This window comes from Halichoerus grypus, chromosome 9 (assembly GCF_964656455.1).
Source record: "Halichoerus grypus chromosome 9, mHalGry1.hap1.1, whole genome shotgun sequence".
In the NCBI taxonomy this organism is placed as follows: domain Eukaryota; kingdom Metazoa; phylum Chordata; class Mammalia; order Carnivora; family Phocidae; genus Halichoerus; species Halichoerus grypus.
The window spans coordinates 85019161-85038842 of record NC_135720.1 but is presented as its reverse complement, the minus strand read 5'-3'; the positions used below and the strand labels follow the sequence as shown (position 1 = coordinate 85038842).

General features: G+C 36.0%; 1 protein-coding gene across 2 annotated transcripts in view; it reads left to right on the top strand.

Moving 5' to 3' along the window:
• COL19A1 (collagen type XIX alpha 1 chain) overlaps positions 1-19682 on the top strand; it is a 327156-nt gene that overhangs the window by 14974 nt on the left and 292500 nt on the right. For both annotated transcript variants that reach the window (XM_078055163.1, XM_078055162.1), the window contains exons 3-4: positions 6499-6573; positions 7357-7456. In XM_078055163.1, coding sequence (XP_077911289.1) covers positions 6499-6573; positions 7357-7456 — 175 coding nt within the window. The remainder of the gene's footprint in view (positions 1-6498; positions 6574-7356; positions 7457-19682) is intronic.

The window sequence follows — 19682 nt, the reverse complement described above, 5'->3', positions numbered from 1 at the left end:
GGTTAGAAAGGAAAATGAATCTTTGGTTGAGCAGGACACAGTTTCTAGGGACGTGCTAGTGTATAATAAATGTTCTTAATAATGTTTGAAGGATCTACAATAAATGTAATTCCAATTTTAGTTTGAACAGAAATCATCTGGGGTATTGATTCCTAAATCCCACTCTGAGATTGTCATTATGCAGGATAGGCTGGGGTGGGATTCAGCAATTTACATTTTTAACAAGCTCCCCAGGTGAATCTAATGCAATGTGTCTGATGAAGACATTGGGAGAAACACTCACTTTTGGAATAATTAATTGACATTTTTTTTCTTCTTTTTTTCCTTTTCCTTCTTGGTTATCTTGCATCTTATGCTACCAGATTCCCTTTGTTTTATCTTATTTTATTTTATTTTATTTTTGCCTCTAGTAACTCTTTTGAAAAAAATTGTGGTAGGGACACTTAACATTAGATCTACCCTCTTAAGAAATATCTAAGTGTGTAATTCAGTATTGTTGACTATAGGTACAATGTTGCACAGCAGATCTCTAGAACTTAATCATCTTGTGTGACTAAAACTTCCCCATTTTGGGATTCCCCAGGATGTTTTGCTTTTGCAGCTTTGGTATTTCAATTCTTTAATCAGGTTATATTGTATGTAGGACTCCTGAAATGCATATATTCTGGTCCAATTAACTGTACCAAATTGATCTTTCTAAAAGATTTTTCTAAGAAGTATGAATTCAAAATTAATCTGAACTCTAACAAGATTCACATAATATGAAGCACTGAGGGAAATTAATACAGACAAAAATGAAGAGTTGATTTTTATCAGGCCATTTGAGAGAAAGTGTTCCTGAAGCAACACGTACTGAACGTGCCATGGAAATTGCTTAACTTCAGGTATCGTTCGCATTAATTGAAAATGTCAGCACAGCACTGCCACAGGGATTATTGAAGAATATGACATGCTGGGCATGGCCTGACAGGGAGCTCTTCTTGTGTCTTGTGTCTCTGATTCACAGTGCAAGGTTCCCTTTTTAGTTTCCTCATGTGCAGACCTGCGTGTGTGGTCACTAACCATTTACCGGAGGGAAGTGATTACATCTAAAAATAAGATATAACAAATCTGAGGGAGAGGCTAGGGTTTCAACTCTGGAGTCTGTGAAGTTGTCAGCAGTCTACTGTTAAACCTAAATATACGAAGGATAAATTGAGCCTTCTAATTGCTTTATTTTAACTCTATGGTATGCTTAATGATACTTGGGATATTGTTCCAGTTGGGACAGAATTCAAGAATGATACGGAAAGATTCAATACAACTTGAATTTTAAAATCTTGAAGCTATTAAGAATTCAGTTATTTCTTAGTCTTATCAGTTTTACTATTATGTTGAGATTATGAGTTAAGGCATATTTATATATTTTCATATTGCAGATAATCAATTTGAATGTGGCAGTTCAGCTAAGTTGTCAAAAGAGGGTAGGGAAGAGAACCATATTAAAAATATACATTATGCAGATCTTAAAACTTGTTTTAATCCGTTTCTTAAAACTTTCTGTTATGATAGAAGTTTATATGTTGAAAAATTAAAGGTTCCTCTTTTTGTTCTACTTTACTAAATCTGGTCTAGGGCCAAAGTACTGAGTTACCATCAAAAATAATAAAAACAGCAAACCAGAGTAAGGAAAAGCAGCAAATCCTCCCCCCACCCAGGGGCTCCTGGGTAGCTCAGTAGGTTAAACTCTGACTCATTGATTTTGGCTCAGGTCATGATCTCAGGTTATGAGATGAAGCCCCTCATCAGGCTCTGTGCTGGGTGTAGAGCCTGCTTGAAGTTCTCTCTCTCCCTCTCCCTCTGGTCCGCTCCCCCTCCCCCATCTAAAAAACAAAAAACCAGACTTGATAAAAGGAGAGATAATAGAATGCCATTTCTTTTTCTTATGGTAAAACATCAGGTTAAGTGTCTAGATGGAATTGATTATAAACTTAGCCCCTAGACCATGTGCATATACCTTTTAAAACTAGTTTTCTGTAAATTACAAGGAAAAACTGTTACTCTGAAATTTGGCTTTAATTAATTGACTATGTACACACCGCACTCTTAAACTCAGAGTAGGAAGTATGCTATCATATAGGGAATTTTATGTTGTGTTTTTAAGAATTCCTCATGTTCAATATGGTACCATATAACTGACAAATATACTTTGTAACTCCTAAATTTTTGAAGTGGAGGAAAGTTCCACAATTATTAAATAAAAATTATAGCTCCTAACCAGGTATTCTTTGGAGGAACAGCTTTGTATTAAAACAATGACAACAATAAACCCACAAGAAGCTGTGAGGATTTTGTGACCTTTTGTGACTTTTTTGTTAAAATAGCTGTGTTCTCATTTCTTTTTTTTTTTTCTTGGTCACTTTTCCATATTATTTTTATTATATTTTGGCATGATGACCTTTACCTATATTTGTTAACCAATGTTTTTCTCCTCGCCCAGGATACTCTATAATCCTTTATCAGAGGTGTTATCCAAGTACGAAATATACAGGAGGCCTGCAGGGAACCAGGAACAATAACATAAAAAGGCCTGCTTCCCCCTCAGCCCAACAGAGAGTCTGTTTTAGCCTTTTTTAAAAAAAATGTGAAACACCTAAAGTTTCTTCTTTGCTCTGTTTACGAAAACAGACCAGTACTGCATCTGTGGGAAATTGCTACTCTTCACCTTCCCGATTCTAATCTTGAAGCAAATGCCATATTATGGGTTTTGTCACTAACAGTAAGGAAAACAATTTTCCTTAATGGATGTTAGAAAAGAAGAGTGATAGGGGTGCCTGGGTGGCTCAGTTGGTTAAGCGTCTGACTCTTGGTCTCATCTCAGGTCTTGATCCACAGTCATGGGTTCGAGCCCCGAGTTGGGGTCCACACCCATAATCTACCCAAATTGGACCTAGCTGCCCTCCTTTCAGTAACCTTCCAATCTGGTGAGCTGCCCAGGTCCTTCAAAACAGGTCAAGAGGAAAGTGGGTCTGACAATCACCAACAACATCTTAGCAGGAATTTGTCAGAAACCTTTGCATTTGCTTTTCCAAAAGGTCTGTCGATTAAGGGTCCCCAAGTAGTACATCTTTTGTGGTGAAACTTTAGTAATTACTTTTGAAATATTCCGGAGAACCTTGGGAGTTTCACTGCAGCAGTGATTCTCCTCTGTCTACCTGATAGGATATTTGGATCTTATCAGTAGTTCTTCAAGGTACATGCACATTTACTCAAAAACTGTACTTTATTTTATATTAAAATCTATGTGTCAATATTTATAGAAGTTAACACATCCAACTTGTGATAGCCACATCTACTGCCTTGCCATTTGTATGTGATGGATCCCTAAGATTCATGTATTCAGATTTTTATTGTACCTTGAATCTTACCCCCAAATAATTAACGTTTAGTTTTCCTTTGTTTTGTTCAGATTTTCACAATAAAGCACATGTTCTAAACATGTGAAGCTATATTTGATTTTCATAAACTAAAGACTTAAGTGGGGAATTACTTTCATGAACATTGCTGGAAATGTTGAATTCTGTTCATTTCAAAGTGACAGGGTTATTACTTTGATGTCATCATATATTCATTAAGTCTTTGGAAGAATTTAAAAATAAGACATATACTGTTTCCAGCTTGGTGGTAGGCCAGCATACCTTCCCCTCATGATGAAAGCATCTTCGTAGGAACTCCCTTTCCACTGTCTTGAATTTGTTTTGTCAGACATCTGTTGGGCTTTCCCTACATACGTCGTGGAGAATTTAATCTTGTTTATTACCGTCATATAGTCATTCAAAGTCATTATAAAAATTTGATCAGAATTTCAGTTGTTTTGTTTTGCAAGAATGATTTTTAGCTTGTTTTTTACAGATATGCTGTTTTCTTCATGTTGAGGTACACACTAAGGGTCAATAAATCTTAGATGCTCAGTGTAATGAATTTTTACATATACATTTATACATCTGTGTAACTACCACTCAGATCAAATTATAGAACATTTCCAGAACCCCAGAAGGCTTTCCTGTATCTGCTTTCAGTTGACGTCCCACCAAGGTAATCCGTACCTTGACGTAAATTAGTTGTACAGTCTTTTGAATTTCATATAAATGAGATTATGCAGTCTGTATTCTTTTGGGAATGGTATTCTTTCTATTTAATAGTGTATCTGTGATATTGAGGTTGTTGCATGTGTCAAAAGTTTATTCTTTTTTATTGTACAATTTTTCATTGTATATACCACAATTTATTCATTTATTCTTTTGTCAGTGAACATTTGGATTGTTTCCAGTTTTATACTATTATCAATAATGCTACAATGAATATTCTCTTCTAAAAGGGTTATTTACACTCATTTTTTTTGTGCTCATTTTTCTTGGGCTGTTGAATTTCCAAGCCATAGAGTTCATGTATATTTAGCTTTAGTAAACACTGTCAGTTTTCTAAAGTGGTTGCACTGATTCCCACTCCTACAAGCAATGTGGGAGAGTTCTCTTGCTCCACATTCTCATCAAAACTTGGTGCTGTCAGTTTTTTAAGTTTTAGTCATTTAGCAGTATCTCATTGTGGTTTGACTTTGCATTTCCTTGATTACTAATGATGTTGAATACCTTTTCACATGTGGGTTGGCAATTTGGATCTTCACTTTTGTGAAGTGCTTAAATATTTTGTTCATTTTCAAAATAGAACTTTCAATATTTTTCTTTCTAATTTGTGAGAGTTCTTTGTATATTCTGGATATGATACATGATCAGATATATGTATTACAATAGTCTATGGCTCTTTTTCATTCTTTTAATATTGTCCTTTGATTTATAAGTATTTTAATTTTAATGAAGTCCGGTTTATCAGTTTTTTGTAATTGGTGCTTTCTGTGTCCCTTTAAGAAATCTTTGCTTCCTCAAGTTCATGAAGATCTTATGTTTTTCTGTAGTCCTTTATTGTTTTATCTTTCACAGTTAGGTTTGGTATCATCTCTAATTTATTTCTTTGCATGGTGTGAGGTAAGAGTCAAGGCTCAGTGTTTTCCTGTGTGGAGATCCAGTTCACCCACAAATATTTACTGGAAAGACCATCCTTTTCCCACTGAATTACAGTGGCTCCTTTGTGGTAAATAAGAGGACCACATATGCACAGGTCTGATTTTGGACTTTCTACTCTGTTCCATTGACCTCTTTATATGTGCGCTAATCCCACATTATAAAAATGTCTGGTATCTGATAGTGTAGTGAAGCCTGTCTTCGTTTTTGCCTTTACTATTCCAGTTTTTTAGAGTTCCATATAAATTTGAGAATCAGCTTGTCAGTTTCCCATACCCTGTTGGGATTTTAATTGGAATTGTACTGAATCTAGGGATAAAATGAGAATTGATGTCTTAACAATATTGAGTTTTCCAGTGTAAATACTTGGTTTATCCCTTCAGCTATTTAGGACTTTAATCTCCCTTGGCAGTGTTCTCTAATTTTCAATACAGTGATCTTGATGAGATGCTTGGTTTTTATAAAAATGACTATGATTTTGGGTAAAAATTTGGTAATGTTTACAAAGTATCCATTTACTATCATTTCAGACCTGCAGTCCTGTTAAGATCTCTGAGATAGGAATTTCCAAAGTAGTTAAGTAATCTCTAAAATTATTCAGTACTACAATTTCACATATGTAATTACAACTTTTAAATATGATTAAGTGGCAGTGCTATTAGAATCTGATTAATTTTTCTAGTTACGTATATTTAGATGATGCCCTGTCACCACCCCTGAAGTTCATGATACATTTGTTCTGGAGGCAAGGAAGCTTGAGATCAGGGTTTCAGCATAGCCAGGTTCTGTTGAGGGCTCTCCTCCTGGATTCCTTATATGGTAGGGAGTGGAGGAGCTCCTGTTTCTCCATCCCCCTGTAAGGACACCAGTCCCATCAGGAAGGCTCCACTTGTATGTCCTCATCCAAACCTAATTACCTCCCAAAGGCCCCACCTACAAATACCATCGCATTGGGGATCAAAGCTCCAACATATGAACTTTGGGGGGACACATTCAGTCCACAGCAGTCCTCTTCTGATCTAAAGTTTAATATCATCTGGCAAGAAAACCTTAATCAAATCTGTGTTCAAATATAGTATTAGTTCATTTGTTTTAATATTAGAACATATTTTGAATATAAAAATTTAATGATGTTAAAGCTAGATAATTTTCTAATTTCAAAAATGTATAGCAACAATTAGAAAGAGTAATATTGTAATAGTAATAATAATAATAATTATAGCTAACACAAGTGTTGACTCTGTACCAGGCATATGTAATCCTCACAAACATACTCTGAGGTGGGTAATATTCTTATCCTTGATCTATACAAATTTAGTAAAATGGTTTATTATTTTCATTTTATCTTAAGTTTCTAATTGTATTGTCTGATTCAAACTTATTTGAAAAAATAGATTAAAAATGCAGTGCACATCTTCAATTTTCAATTTTTTTTAAATAGAAAGACAGTGTCCTTTACTGAGAACAGAGGGACATCAGTTTACCCAGGACAACAGAGATAAGCTTGAAGTTTCAGGTAAGCATTATAATCCTTTGCAAAGAAGTGTTTGTATGAAATTCTCACCATATGTGTATTATATCGTAAGTGATTTTTTGACATTGTAATTTAAGATGATAACATCAATATGAGAAATTAAAAAGAAAGAAGATAAATGATGTGGAAAAAAGTGTTAAGAGCAGAGTACTATATTAACTAAGAACAGCTCAGCCTCTTGGAGGAAAAAAAAGTTATTTAAAATTATAGAAGTGTTGTATCCATTGTAGAAATTTTGAAAAAAGAAAAGGAAATTTATGAGAAAGTACTCACTTACCCAAAGATAGCCAGGAGTCCCATTTTGGTGTACCATTCCTCTTTCTTTCTCTGTCTTCCTTTCTCCTCCCTCTCTTCCTCTCTCACACACATACATGTAATCATTAATACATATATTGAATTTGAAATCAAAGCATTGCCTCACATCAATATATATTCTTCTAAGGCATGATTTTTTTTAAAACAAGACTGCTTAAATTTCAATTCAATTGCTGTCATATTTTTTACTTAACTGTTTTTCTGTCTTTAAACATCAGAAATGCTACAATGAGCTGCTCTGATTATTTTCTTAGGATAATTGCTAGGTCAAAGAAAATTAATATTTGAGTCTTTTGAAACATATTTCATCCTCCTGTATACATACTAAAAGGAGAAAATTGAAATCAAGTAAGGACAACAAAAAAAGTCCTATTTAAAGATATCAGTATCTTTGTGGGTTTCCTAAATTTAACAAAACTACTGGATTAAATCATTTGTCACATTTTATAGGTTTTGACCTAGGAGAGAGCTTTTCTCTGAGACGTGCATTTTGTGAAGGTGATAAAACCTGTTTCAAGTTGGGAAGTGCATTTCTTATTAGGGATACCATGTAAGTAAAATCATTTTTCTTTACATTTTAATAATACTATACAAACTATTTTCTAAGGAAATTCCAAATAATTTGTTTAAAAAATAAAAATTTTCTCAATAGTATTGTACTTACTTGAATGCTGTGGTAAGTGAGTTGTTTTTATATTTGTTGTTTTTAATAATCTTTGCAATCTGATCTCATTCTATGGTATAAATGCCATTCACCAATACAGATACAGGTGTAATCTTTGCAGAATAGTAATTAAATCCATTTTTTAAAATTTTATTTTATTATTTATGTTAATCACCATACATTACATCATTAGTTTTTGATGTAGTGTTCCATGATTCATTGTTTGTGCATAACACCCAGTGCTCCATGCAGTACGTGCCCTCTTTAATACCCATCACCAGGCTAACCCATCCCCCCACCCCTCCCCTCTAGAACCCTCAGTTTGTTTCTCAGAGTCCATAGTCTCTCATGGTTCATCTCCCCCTCTGATTTCCCCCCCTTCATTCTTCCCCTCCTGCTATCCTCCTCTTCTTTTTTTAACATATAATGTATTGTTTTCTTCAGAGGTACAGATCTGTGATTCAACAGTCTTGCACACTTCACAGTGCTCACCATAGCACATACCCTCCCCAATGTCTATCACCCAGCCACCCCATCCCTCCCACCCCCCCACTCCAGCAACCCTCAGTTTGTTTCCTGAGATTAAGAATTCCTCACTAGAGGGGCGCCTGGGTGGCTCAGTTAAGCGTCTGCCTTCGGCTCAGGTCATGATCCCAGGGTCCTGGGATCGAGCCCCGCATCGGGCTCTCTGCTCTGCAGGAAGCCTGCTTCTCCCTCTCCCACTCCCCCTGCTTGTGTTCCTTCTCTCGCTGTGTCTCTCTCTGTCAAATAAATAAATAAAATCTTAAAAAAAAAAAAAAAAAGAATTCCTCACTAGAAGGTATTATGCTAAGTGAAATAAATCAATCAGAGAAAGACATGTGTCATATGATCTCACTGATATGAAGAATTAAATCCATTTTGAATAAGTATTATTTATGTTTAAAATAGATATAACCAAAGTAAGATTTTCAAATGTGAACTTTAAAACATAAGACACAATGTAGAGTTAGAGACAAAAGACTGGTATTTATTGTAATCATTTCTACATTTATTATGCTTCATGATAAATTAAAACAAAAGAACATAGCCCTTAGGTATTCCTCTTCTATATTGTGTAGAACACATAGTAACATAAGATGATAATGTGACTATAAGATGGTCTTGATACACATTGCATTTCAAAATTGAGTTACCTGAGTTTTCCTTTGTTATCTTTACTATTCATTTTCTACTGATAAGCCTGAGATTAAAAAAAAAAAAAAAAAAAAAGTATCATGTGCTATTAAATACTGACATTGGTCAGCCACTAATCAGGACAATAATACTTCCCCCTATGGTCTACATGTGATTGGAGGATGGTTACAGAGTAATTCAGAAAGCTTGAGTCATCCAAAAGGCAGATAGAACATATATGGTCATGATATTTGGTCTTTGAGTCCAAGATGAACATTCCAGTTTATGAATACACTGCAGTGAAAAAGCATTAAAACTCTGGTTTAATACCCAACACAGATGTTTTTGTGTGAAAACATATATGGATGCTTTCACTTCTTGATGAGGAGCCTAATATTTAGGTTACCAGACAGGGTTGTTGAGAATCTTCGCATTTGAATTCTCAAAGGGAAATAGCATTAGTCATCTTGTTGCCTATCCTCAGATGCGCTGTGTAAACTAGCTCCCTCACTCACTTTTTCCCTGAGAAAACTTTCTTTTAAACCTTCTATTTTGTGATACTTTAGATGCATTTAGTTTAATGATGTGGTTCCTTAAAAGTAAACTGCCCATTAATTGGTAAGAAATAAGAGTGTTAAGGAAGAGAGTCATCTGCTCTTGGGCTAGGATGGGTGATCATCAGGTGGGGCATTTCGGCAGATAGGGCCGTACAGGTCTGTGCTGCTGTGGGCAGCTTTTAGGCGGCTTCATACGTAGGCATTAACCCTCAGCGTACAGCAGGTCTGTGTTTGGCCATTCATATCCGGTAAAGAAAAGTCAATATGTATCTCTTATATAGAGAGATTTAGATGTTTTTTAACTAGTAGTAGATAACTTTAATTAAAGAATTTAAGAACGGCAACAAATTCTGTTCCAAAAATTAAGGTGCATTTTCTTTCCTGCCTTCTTCCTGACAATTTAAACTCCTGTAATTCTGTCCATGTGGCTAAAGGATTGGAGGGAAAACTTTAAAATTCACTGGAACTGAATATAAGAAGATTTAGCTAATTTTAAGTAGTTACCCTGGAAATCTTGCTGTCACATTTAGGCAATGCTATTCCCCTTTGAATATGTGTGATAATAGATATCAGCCACAACCTGACACTTAGTTTCCGACCTTTAGCTCTAAATCATTGCATGATCCCTGGGCTATCAATGTAAGTAAATTCCCTGGCTCTGCAGAGCAGAACCCTGGTACCTCTACTGCAGGAAACTGGAGGGTATCTGGTTAAGCTGACTAGCCAGTGTCAAGTAGCTTGGCTCATCTCCATTTACATTTCACTCATTGAGCCAAGTATGGTAGGATGCTTCTCTTGCATGATGCCATTTTGATTTTTCAATGAGACTGGAGTAAAGTTGCAGCTATTTATGTGTTTGTAAATAGGCTGCCTTGCAGAATCAGTATGGGAAAAGGCACATGCTATTTTGTATGAAAAATGAGGATTCTTGCTGTACTTGAGATGATTTTTATAGTTCTGTCATCTTCCAGGTGAGATTCATGAGGGGAGAGATTTAAAGAGCATGTTAGATACTATTGGGTACCCTCAGTGCCTTGAGCCTGGCTTAATATGGGAATCCCAAGGGCGACTCTTGAAAGGGCCCTTCAGATAAGCATTATTACACACTTAAAGGTGACACTGGCTCAAGGAACATCTGAGGGGCTTTATATGTTTTGTTTTATTTTAAATTTGTGTCCATTTCTTCATTTCCTTGGAATAGCAAATGAAAGTATTTATTAAAAGATTCTGGGTGGTATGCTACCTAGTTTTTTGGAACTATCTTTTAGAGGAGATTTCCTTGGCTTCTTGTATCTCCAAGTTTCCCTGTCTGTGCAAAAGAAATAATTCATTATTTCTATATATATTGAGAGCTGTATCCCAGATAATCATAACTCTGATTATCTTTAAATTGTGTTTTGGCAATTATCAGGGCAAAGTGGTGAGGTTTTGCACACAAAACATGCACATACTATGGAGCTCCTTATTTTCTTGGTATAGTATAGTTCTTATCTTTCTTTAGTTGCTTCTATAGAAACATGTTTTAAATAAAAATGTCTCAAATAACAAAATAAAAATGTCTTAGTAGTTGAATATTTTAGAAAAGCTGATAAATGTTGAATTCCTATATGCTGTTGATTCTGAAGGGGCAACACTCCCTTTTTTGACTTGCCAATGGGGAAATCATTTGATTTCAAATGTAGCAGGGAAGTTAATTTCCTTGATTTATTATTGAATTCAAGGATAGTAAAGAGCCTTATTTCTTAGGTTCTGTGACTGATAGCTAGTGGCTCGAGAAGGATTCTGAGGCCATATTAGGTTCAGCAGATTAGAATGCTGTGACCCATTAGCAAAAAGAGGGAAGACAGGAGAGCTTATACGTGTTTCCAGTCTGTAGTCTCTCTGACTTAGGATGATTCCTGTGAGCTGGTGTCTTTTGCAACTGAAACAGTTCCTAAGAGTGAGGGGAAATGAGGCTATGTGTGAAAAGATAATCAAAGATAATCAACACAGATTAACTTTAATAAGATTTTATGAGCTTGGATAGTATAGCTAGACACAGTGGCGTAATTGACAGATATGGTCCCCTTAGCTTGTGTTGTAAATAAATAAATCTCCAGTGAAGAGGAATCTTCTCTCTCTCTCTCTTTCATTAAATTAGTTGTTGCTTTCTGGAAGCAAGGGCTATTTAGTTTCACAGCTTTACATGGGAAAAAAAGAGCTGGTAGGAGCTATTTTCATTTGCATTTTGTTTTTTAAAAAACATCATAACCCTCCACAAGTAGAAAATGCCAAATTATATATTTGTAAGATGGGTAGTGTTTTTTAGGAGTTGTTCAAGTTCTCTGAACCTTAACAGTTCCCTTGGAAATAATCTTAAATGTGGGGAAAGCTGCTTTGTATATTGTAGCATGATCTATACCTTGTCTGTACTAGTGTTGAAAGACTCACTCCATGCTCAGGTCTTTTCTACATGGACCTTTACATTACGTCCAGATTTTTATCATTATAAATAATGCCACAACATCTAGGAAAGTTGTTTTTCTCAGTGTTTAGAATTATTTACATAAGATTGATTTTTCACAGTGGAATTACTAGTTCATTTTTAGACATCTTGATATATACTTCTAATTATGTTTCATCATTGTTTTATCCTTCTATTCTGTATAATACCCAATATCTTCAGTAGCATTAGACATTATCATTTAAAGATTTTGTCATTAAGTTTTGTTTTTTCAACTAAAGGCTTGTAGCAATTACAAATAAAAGCTGTAGCTTACTATATAAGTATTAGAGGTTCCTGAAATATTTCTCTTCTGCTAAAGGGTGAATAAGAGGTAACATTCAATAGTCACTGTAGTGAATGCAGGGTAGTATAGAGCTCCCCCATTTTTAAAAAAGATTTTATTTATTTGTCAGAGAGAGAGAGGCAGACAGAGGGAGAAGCAGGCTCCCCACTGAGCAAGGAGCCAGATGTGGGACTCGATCCCAGGACACTGGGATCATGACCTGAGCCGAAGGCAGACGCTTAACCGACTAGTCACCCAGGCATCCCTAGAGCTCCCCCTTTTTATTCAGTAAGCATTTAGTGAGCTCACTATGGACTGGGCACTTTACTAGGCTCTGGGATTACAATGGTGAAAGAATTTGGGTCTAGTCTTGCCTTCTGGAACCTGCTGGAGAGACACATGATGCAAGGAAAAACTGCACTTCTCTCTTGACTTGACCAAGAAGAAACTGAGATGTGTTGCCTTCTGTCATCAAGCATCGGCCATGGGAATCAGTGCCACCACCCCTTCTCTTAGAAAGGCTAAACTTTCTTTAGCATCCCACACAAGGCTGATTTTCAATCTTTCCCTCATAAGGGCTGTTTTTCCAACCCATCTTTCATTTTTATTGTTCTTTGGGACCTCTCCAAGTTCTCAAAACCAGTTAGAGTCCGTGGCTCAAAATGATGTTTAGAACTACTGAAACTTCTAATTTCAGGAGGATTACTTCACAATTCCATTGAACTATAGAGAATGACTATTTATGCATCCCTTGGGTTTTCATATGGGCCATCCTATCATTTTGTAGAGAAGAAGTTTCCCATGTAAGGAAAAGTGACTTAATTAAAAAGTTGTCCAGCTGTTTATGTGAGATTGAATGACTCTTACACATAATACTTATGTTATCACTGTATTTCCTTAATTATAGTTTGCCACACCAAAAATGTGAGGTGAATCATTAAGTCATACATTCTTTTTTAAAATATATTTTTAAGGATTTTATTTATTTATTTATTTGTCAGAGAGAGAGAAAGAGAAAGAGAGAGCACAAGCAGGGGGAGCAGCAGGCAGAGGGAGAAGCATGCTCCCTACTGAGCAAGGAGCCCTATGTGGGACTCGATCCCAGGACACTGGGATCATGACCTGAGTTAAGGCAGACACTTAACTAACTGAGCCACTCAGGCGTCCCTAAGTCATACATTCTTTTTTTTTATTATTATGTTATGTTAATCACCATACATTACATCAGTAGTTTTTGATGTAGTGTTCCATGATTCATTGTTTGTGTATAACACCCAGTGCTCCATGCAGAATGTGCCCTCCTTAATACCCATCACCAGGTTAACCCATCCCCCCACCCCCCTCCCCTCTAGAACCCTCAGTTTGTTTTTCAGAGTCCATAGTCTCCCCCTCCGATTCCCCCCCTTATTCTTCCCCTCCTGCTATCTTCTTCTTCTTTTTTTTTTAACATATAATGTATTATTTGTTTCAGAGCTGTACCTCTGAAATAAGTCATACATTCTTAAGATGAAAAGAAAAGCCTGATAGGTTCACAATGACTGGATTCTTTAATTCATACAATATAACCAAATTACATATATTAGATAGAACGGAATTTTAAGAGAATGATTATGCAGATTTTAAGACTGCATGGAAATATTTACATCCCCAACCCAAGAACCAATCACAAGAATCTGTTATTTTTTTCTGAAACATTTAGGGATGCTGATATATTCCGGTAACAAATTGCTTTGTATAGAAATGGCTACTAAAATGTAATATAATATGAAATATTATTAGTTTAGTATTTCCATTTACCAGTTTTGGAAACATTTAATATTATCATCAAATTTAAAGAAGTTGTGATTTTTGTCCTTCAGATTTCATATAATTCAATAGTGTTTAGGGAATGGTAAAGAGTATCAGTAATTGATCATATGTGTAGAGATTCTACAATATTCATACCTATTTTATTTTATTTTTGTTTTGTTTTATTTCATTTGTTTTATTTCAGAAAGAACATTTAACATGCGATCTACCCTCTGAACACATTTTTAAGTGTACAATATATTTTTGTTATTGACTATAGGTGCCATGTTATACAGGATGTCTTTAGGGCTTATTTCCCATTTTATTATGGCTAATTGTATGAAATTATCTTATCTTAAAATGTCCTTATGCCAGTTACCTTGAGAGTAGTGAGGTGCCAGTTAAATATACTACTTAGGAGTCATAATAATGCAAATGTCATCATAAAGTAATAAAATTAAGGTGTTCTGTTTTGGTAATTACTTGGGCCAATTTGACAGGCATTGATTAATCTACTGTTAGATTATATATTTGATTTTTCTTCCCTCTTCACTCATCTTTTTATCCAATAAATCAAATCTTGTAAGCGATAGCAGAGCTTTTGCTTGGGTGGGAGTTGTAAGTATATATCTGTGGAGTGTGCACTGCAGGTTTTCAGAGTATAGAAAAGAAAGAAGGCACCTACTTCCAGTCATCATTAATCTTATTTGACCCATAAAATGCTGTGAGGATTAATTAGTTATTAACCTTAGGTGGTTGCAAATGTATTGCTTTTATAATGGCTATAAACTTAAATTTAAGCATGATCTTAAATTTATAAATTAGCCAGAGAATTGACTATAGTAATGCATGATGTTTTGTTATACTAGTGCTTAAGAATAACTTTTTAAGAACTTGACAGGTTTTTTGTAGATTTTTCAGACTCTGTGTTTCATAAAATAGCACTGGATAGTCTAATCTCCATTCTCAGACACAGAATCAGATAGTGAAATTCAATTTTAATTTCAATGATAAACTTTGAAATGTATGTCAATCAAGGAAGAATAATTGTGTCAGCTAATAAACTATTAATTTATTATCATTTCAATTCCTTCAACTTAACCATGAAGGGTAATCAGAAAATATGCGGGGTAGCCAAAAGTTGCTTATGTTATTTTATGTGACTCACATAAACTTGGTATACCTTGTCTATTGCCTCATTTTAATTAACACTTACATTTCCTAAAATACATGTGTTCCAGATTAGGTGAAATTTTTATAATTTTAAGCTAAAAGTAATATATTTGAATAATTAATAATTCCTCTCACCATGGCTATATCCATGTAATTTAGAAGCAGTCACAAGTTCAGTGAAAATTTCAATTAATATGGACACGCGTGGTAGCGCTGGGCAGAATTATCTGTTTGGTTGAAAACGAGATTGAATTGGCCAGATGTTTTGCAGCAAAGGTATTTCTCATATGTGAACCATCTCCCATCTCAGCTTCTTCTTTCTACTTCAGAATTTCCCTGCCTCAGCTGTCCTCTCTAGAGGCAACCCTTCTGTTTTAACCCCTTCACTTGTGCTCTTAATCTTCTCCCTGCCAGCCTCCTCTAATACCTTGATCCACCCATGATCCCCTTCGCTCTTCTGTTTTCAGTGTCCCTCTCCACAGTATCCTGGCCTCTTAGTCTACAAATATATACTTAATCCCTTTCTGTTCTAGAAACATTTTCCTTTGACAATCCTTTTTACTCCCAAACTTCCCAAAGGAATGTTACTGACTACTTTTACTTCCTCACACATCCCTTAACCCCCTTATATCTCACCAGGGCTTCTTGAACACTGTGGAAATTTCTTTCAAAGTTGCTGGTGACCACTGTCCTGTCTCGAATACCCCTGACCTAAGTATTTCTCTACACTGCCTTTCTGTATCCATTTCTCTCTGTCATATTTCTGCCCGTCATTTTTGCTGATTTGAATCTTATATATCCTAGAAAGTTTAGTACACACCCTACCTTCTAAACACAGTCCTCACTGATGTCTGCAAGCAAAATTCCTTCTTTTTGAGTGGTTCAATATACTTTTCATGTAACGCTGATCTCATTCTGGCTCAGATAATCTAAATGTTCCCAGGTCTCATTAGTATTAAGTTCCAATGATGTCATATTAACATCAGTGCCTGAATTGTGATGATTCCTACTTCCTACCTGCACAGCTGTAGAACCTCAGCCCCCTCTTAAAAACAACTCTTGTTATTTTGGGAGCCCCAAGAGTGTTGCATACGTGCTCATGTTCAAAAGAAAGTACACTCTTGTCCGTGTATTCTAATCTCCTTGTTTATGCACGTCACCCTTGCTTTTACTGGGAGTCCTCTCCATGAAAATGCCCCTTCATGGGCCCTAGCCGACTCCTATTCATGGCTGCTCATCCTCAGCCCTCAGGTACCAGAGTTGCTCTGTGGCTTACAGATGAGTGGGGGGTGTGTGTACGCTCTGAAGGGTGAAGGCATCAGTTCAATGATCCTCTAACTGTCACCTGGATCTCAAGTCTATGCCCAAGGCTCAGGGCTGCACAGTGTATTTAACAAATGTAATTCAGTCAACTCCTGGCATTCTTTTTTCTGTGGCACTCAAAAAGATATGGACTAGGCATTCCTCCCTATTATCTTTACATTTCTATCTCTCTTCTAATTTACCCATGATAAGAATATAAAATTCCCTTTGTGGGCACCTGGGTGGCTCAGTCAATTAGGCATCTGCCCTCAGCTCAGGTCATGATCCCAGGGTCCTGGGATTGAGTCCCGCATCGGGCTCCCTGCTCAGCGGGGAGCCTGCTTCTCCCTCTCTCACTCCCCCTGCTTGTGCTCTCCCTCTCTCTCTCTGTCAAATAAATAAATAAAATCTTTAAAAAAATTCCTTTTGTTTATGAGGTATACAGAATAAATATTTTATAATATACTGTCCCTATTATTTCTCAGTTCAGCTCTGATGGCCGTGAAAGAAGAAACTCTAACGAAGTATTTCATTTGATTCCCAAATGACACGGAAGACTCACTACATGCCAGGCACTGAGGATTTAAAGATAAATAAAGACATGGTGCCTGGTGTTGAGTTATTTATGTCTGGGAAGATAGATATATTGACAATTAGCTGTTATGGAATATAGTAGCAATCTTTAGATGTAGGTATACAGATGAAGAGATGAATAGAGAAAACCATTTTGAAGGAACTAGGGAAAGTTTCACAGAGGATGTGTAAGGTAGAGGCTTGAAGGGTAAGTACAGATTTGCCAGGTGAGCCAGGGGGCCAGTGTGTGGTAGTTGGAGTATCATTTAAAGGTCAAGGTAGTTTGAAGAATGGTGAGAAATCCTGTGTGGTAGTGAACACAGGTGGCAAGAGTATCTGTGGGGTGGAGGAGGCTGAAAATGGAGGCTAAGATGCTGTTCTGAGTGGACTTATGTGCAAGGCTAAGGGGTTTGAACTTTATATAAAAAATAAAGTGAAAGGTGAAAGATTTCAACGATCTGAAGAGAAGCCACAGTATATCAATTATACCTCAATAAAACTGTTTAAAATAAAGTGAAGGTGTGAGAGCAATAGCATTACATTCTAGGAAACAAAGAAAGGAAGGAAGGAAGGAAGGAAGGAAGGAAAGAAGGAAGGAAGGAAGGAAGGAAAGAAGGAGGGAAGGAAAGAAGAAGGAAAGAAAGAAAGAAAGAAAGAAAGAAAGAAAGAAAGAAAGAAAGAAAGAAAGAAAGAAAGAAAGAAAGAAAAGAAAGAAAGAAAAGAAAGAAAGGAAGAAAGAAAGAAAGAAACAACTGAATATATGCCCCTGGGAACATCACAGCTTTCAGTTAGGTCCGAAAAATCCTGAGGCAGAAGGCAAGCCCCCAGACTCAGGAAGGACACTTCAGTTTTCAGAGGACCACTTCGGGGTGGGGTCTGACCCAGGATTTATGTTCTTTTTTGGGTGGAGACGTCTGAAAAAATTAGCCTTCCAAGCCTTTCTGAAGAGCAGCCCTAGAGAGGTCCATCCTTGATTTTCATTATCTGAGTGTCATATAGCAGAAGGGCTTGTTTTCAATGGGAAGTTATTTACAATGTCAGGATGAACAAGTGCTAATCATAACAGACATATGATTATCAGAGAGTCATCCAAGCTTTGTTTTCCCATTAACAATCTATCTGTCTGAATCCCCTTAGTAAGCAAGCACAAAAAGGCTAAGATTTCAGAGTCTGTGTCTGTGGAGCTCAAACATCACCCACCCAGCTTGCGGCGAAGGCATTTCAGACAAACCTTCCAGGCCCTGCTAGCCAAATTGCTTGTAACGTGACAGGTGATGGTGGGTGTCAGCTGGGAAAGAAATGACTTACTATAAACTCCAAGCATCTCTCACTTCACTCTCAGGAAATGTAACTTGTATCATATTTCTCTTCCTGGAAGATATTCAGCAAGTCAAAGGCCCCATTGATACTTGTAAACACGGAAGTTCTTCATAAACTCTTCCTCATGCTTATTTAGAATGGAAGCATTAATTTAGAAGCCAGTTCTTGATATTTAAAAATAGATTTTTTCCAGTTAGCCATTTCATTTTAATAGCAAAAAAGTAAATAAAGGTTGGTCTTGCTAAATATGATCTGGAAAACTCACTTCATCCCTACCAAAATAGCCCTTTTAAAAAAAGGGCTTTGCTTCAAGCCTTGTGCTATGAGCTAGTTGAAGAATTACCTTTGGAACTGTTGTAATTAGTAACTAAATTTTTTAAACACTTTGCTATCCAAATATATAGCATGCTTGATTTTGGGAACACCATATACAAAATGAAATTTCTCTAGAATAATTATGTTCTCTTTTCAGTTTATGAGCACTGAAATTATGAAAGCTTTTTACTCTTTATATCTCCTTTTTTTTTACCTTTCACTTCTTGCCTCACATTCCTTATTATTTAGTTAGGTAAAAGAACAAAAAAGAAACTGGCAGTCATGTTTTTTTCTTACTAATCCTCTTTTATTCTGCAGTTTGGTTTTTGTCCTTTATTTTTTCTATACATGAGACAGAGATGTCACTTGCCATATTACAAACTATGGTCCTTCTAGGAATACTGAACAAATACATCAACTTGAACTTGCTGTACAATGAAATTACCAATTACTTAATATACAAAGATGTAAAGAAATTTATGAGCTTCATTATGGTCTTTATTTTTCTTGACAAGAAACCGCCAGGGCCTAGTCATGGAAAATAAATGAGATCCACTCCCTGATTCCATCTCCCCCCTATAAAACAACTTTATCAATAAGTATTTGCACACACTTTCAAAGAGTGAATTATTTTTCGTTTTGTGATTTTTCATGCTTGCAGTGCTCCCCATCTAGAAGGGAGTATGAAAAAGCAGTTTATCCATTTAAGGTAGTTCTTACTGGTTTCTCATTAACTGGACAGGCATTCCTGGCTGTCAGCTGACATCCTTCTGTCCCTGAGAGACCAGACTTCAACTTTATTAAGTTAACTTTGTGTATAGCTATGTTTGACATTGATTTCACACCTCGGGATGAATGGGATAGAAGTTACACTTACACATCCCCATGCCAGGAAAGCATTAATGTAGGATCAGTGCTAAAGGTTCTCCTTCCATAATCATTTGAAATAGTCACATTTATGATAATTATTTTCACTTTTTAAGGAATTGTTGGTCTTCTTTGTCAGGTTACCATTCTATTGATGTTCTTCCTAAGGTATTAAAATCCCAATATATTTCCTCACCAGTAGGATAAACACCAAGGCACTTTTTATCAGAACACTTCATGCTTTTCTTCACATTGCATAATTATTAGTATATATGCTATTCTCATAATTTTTAC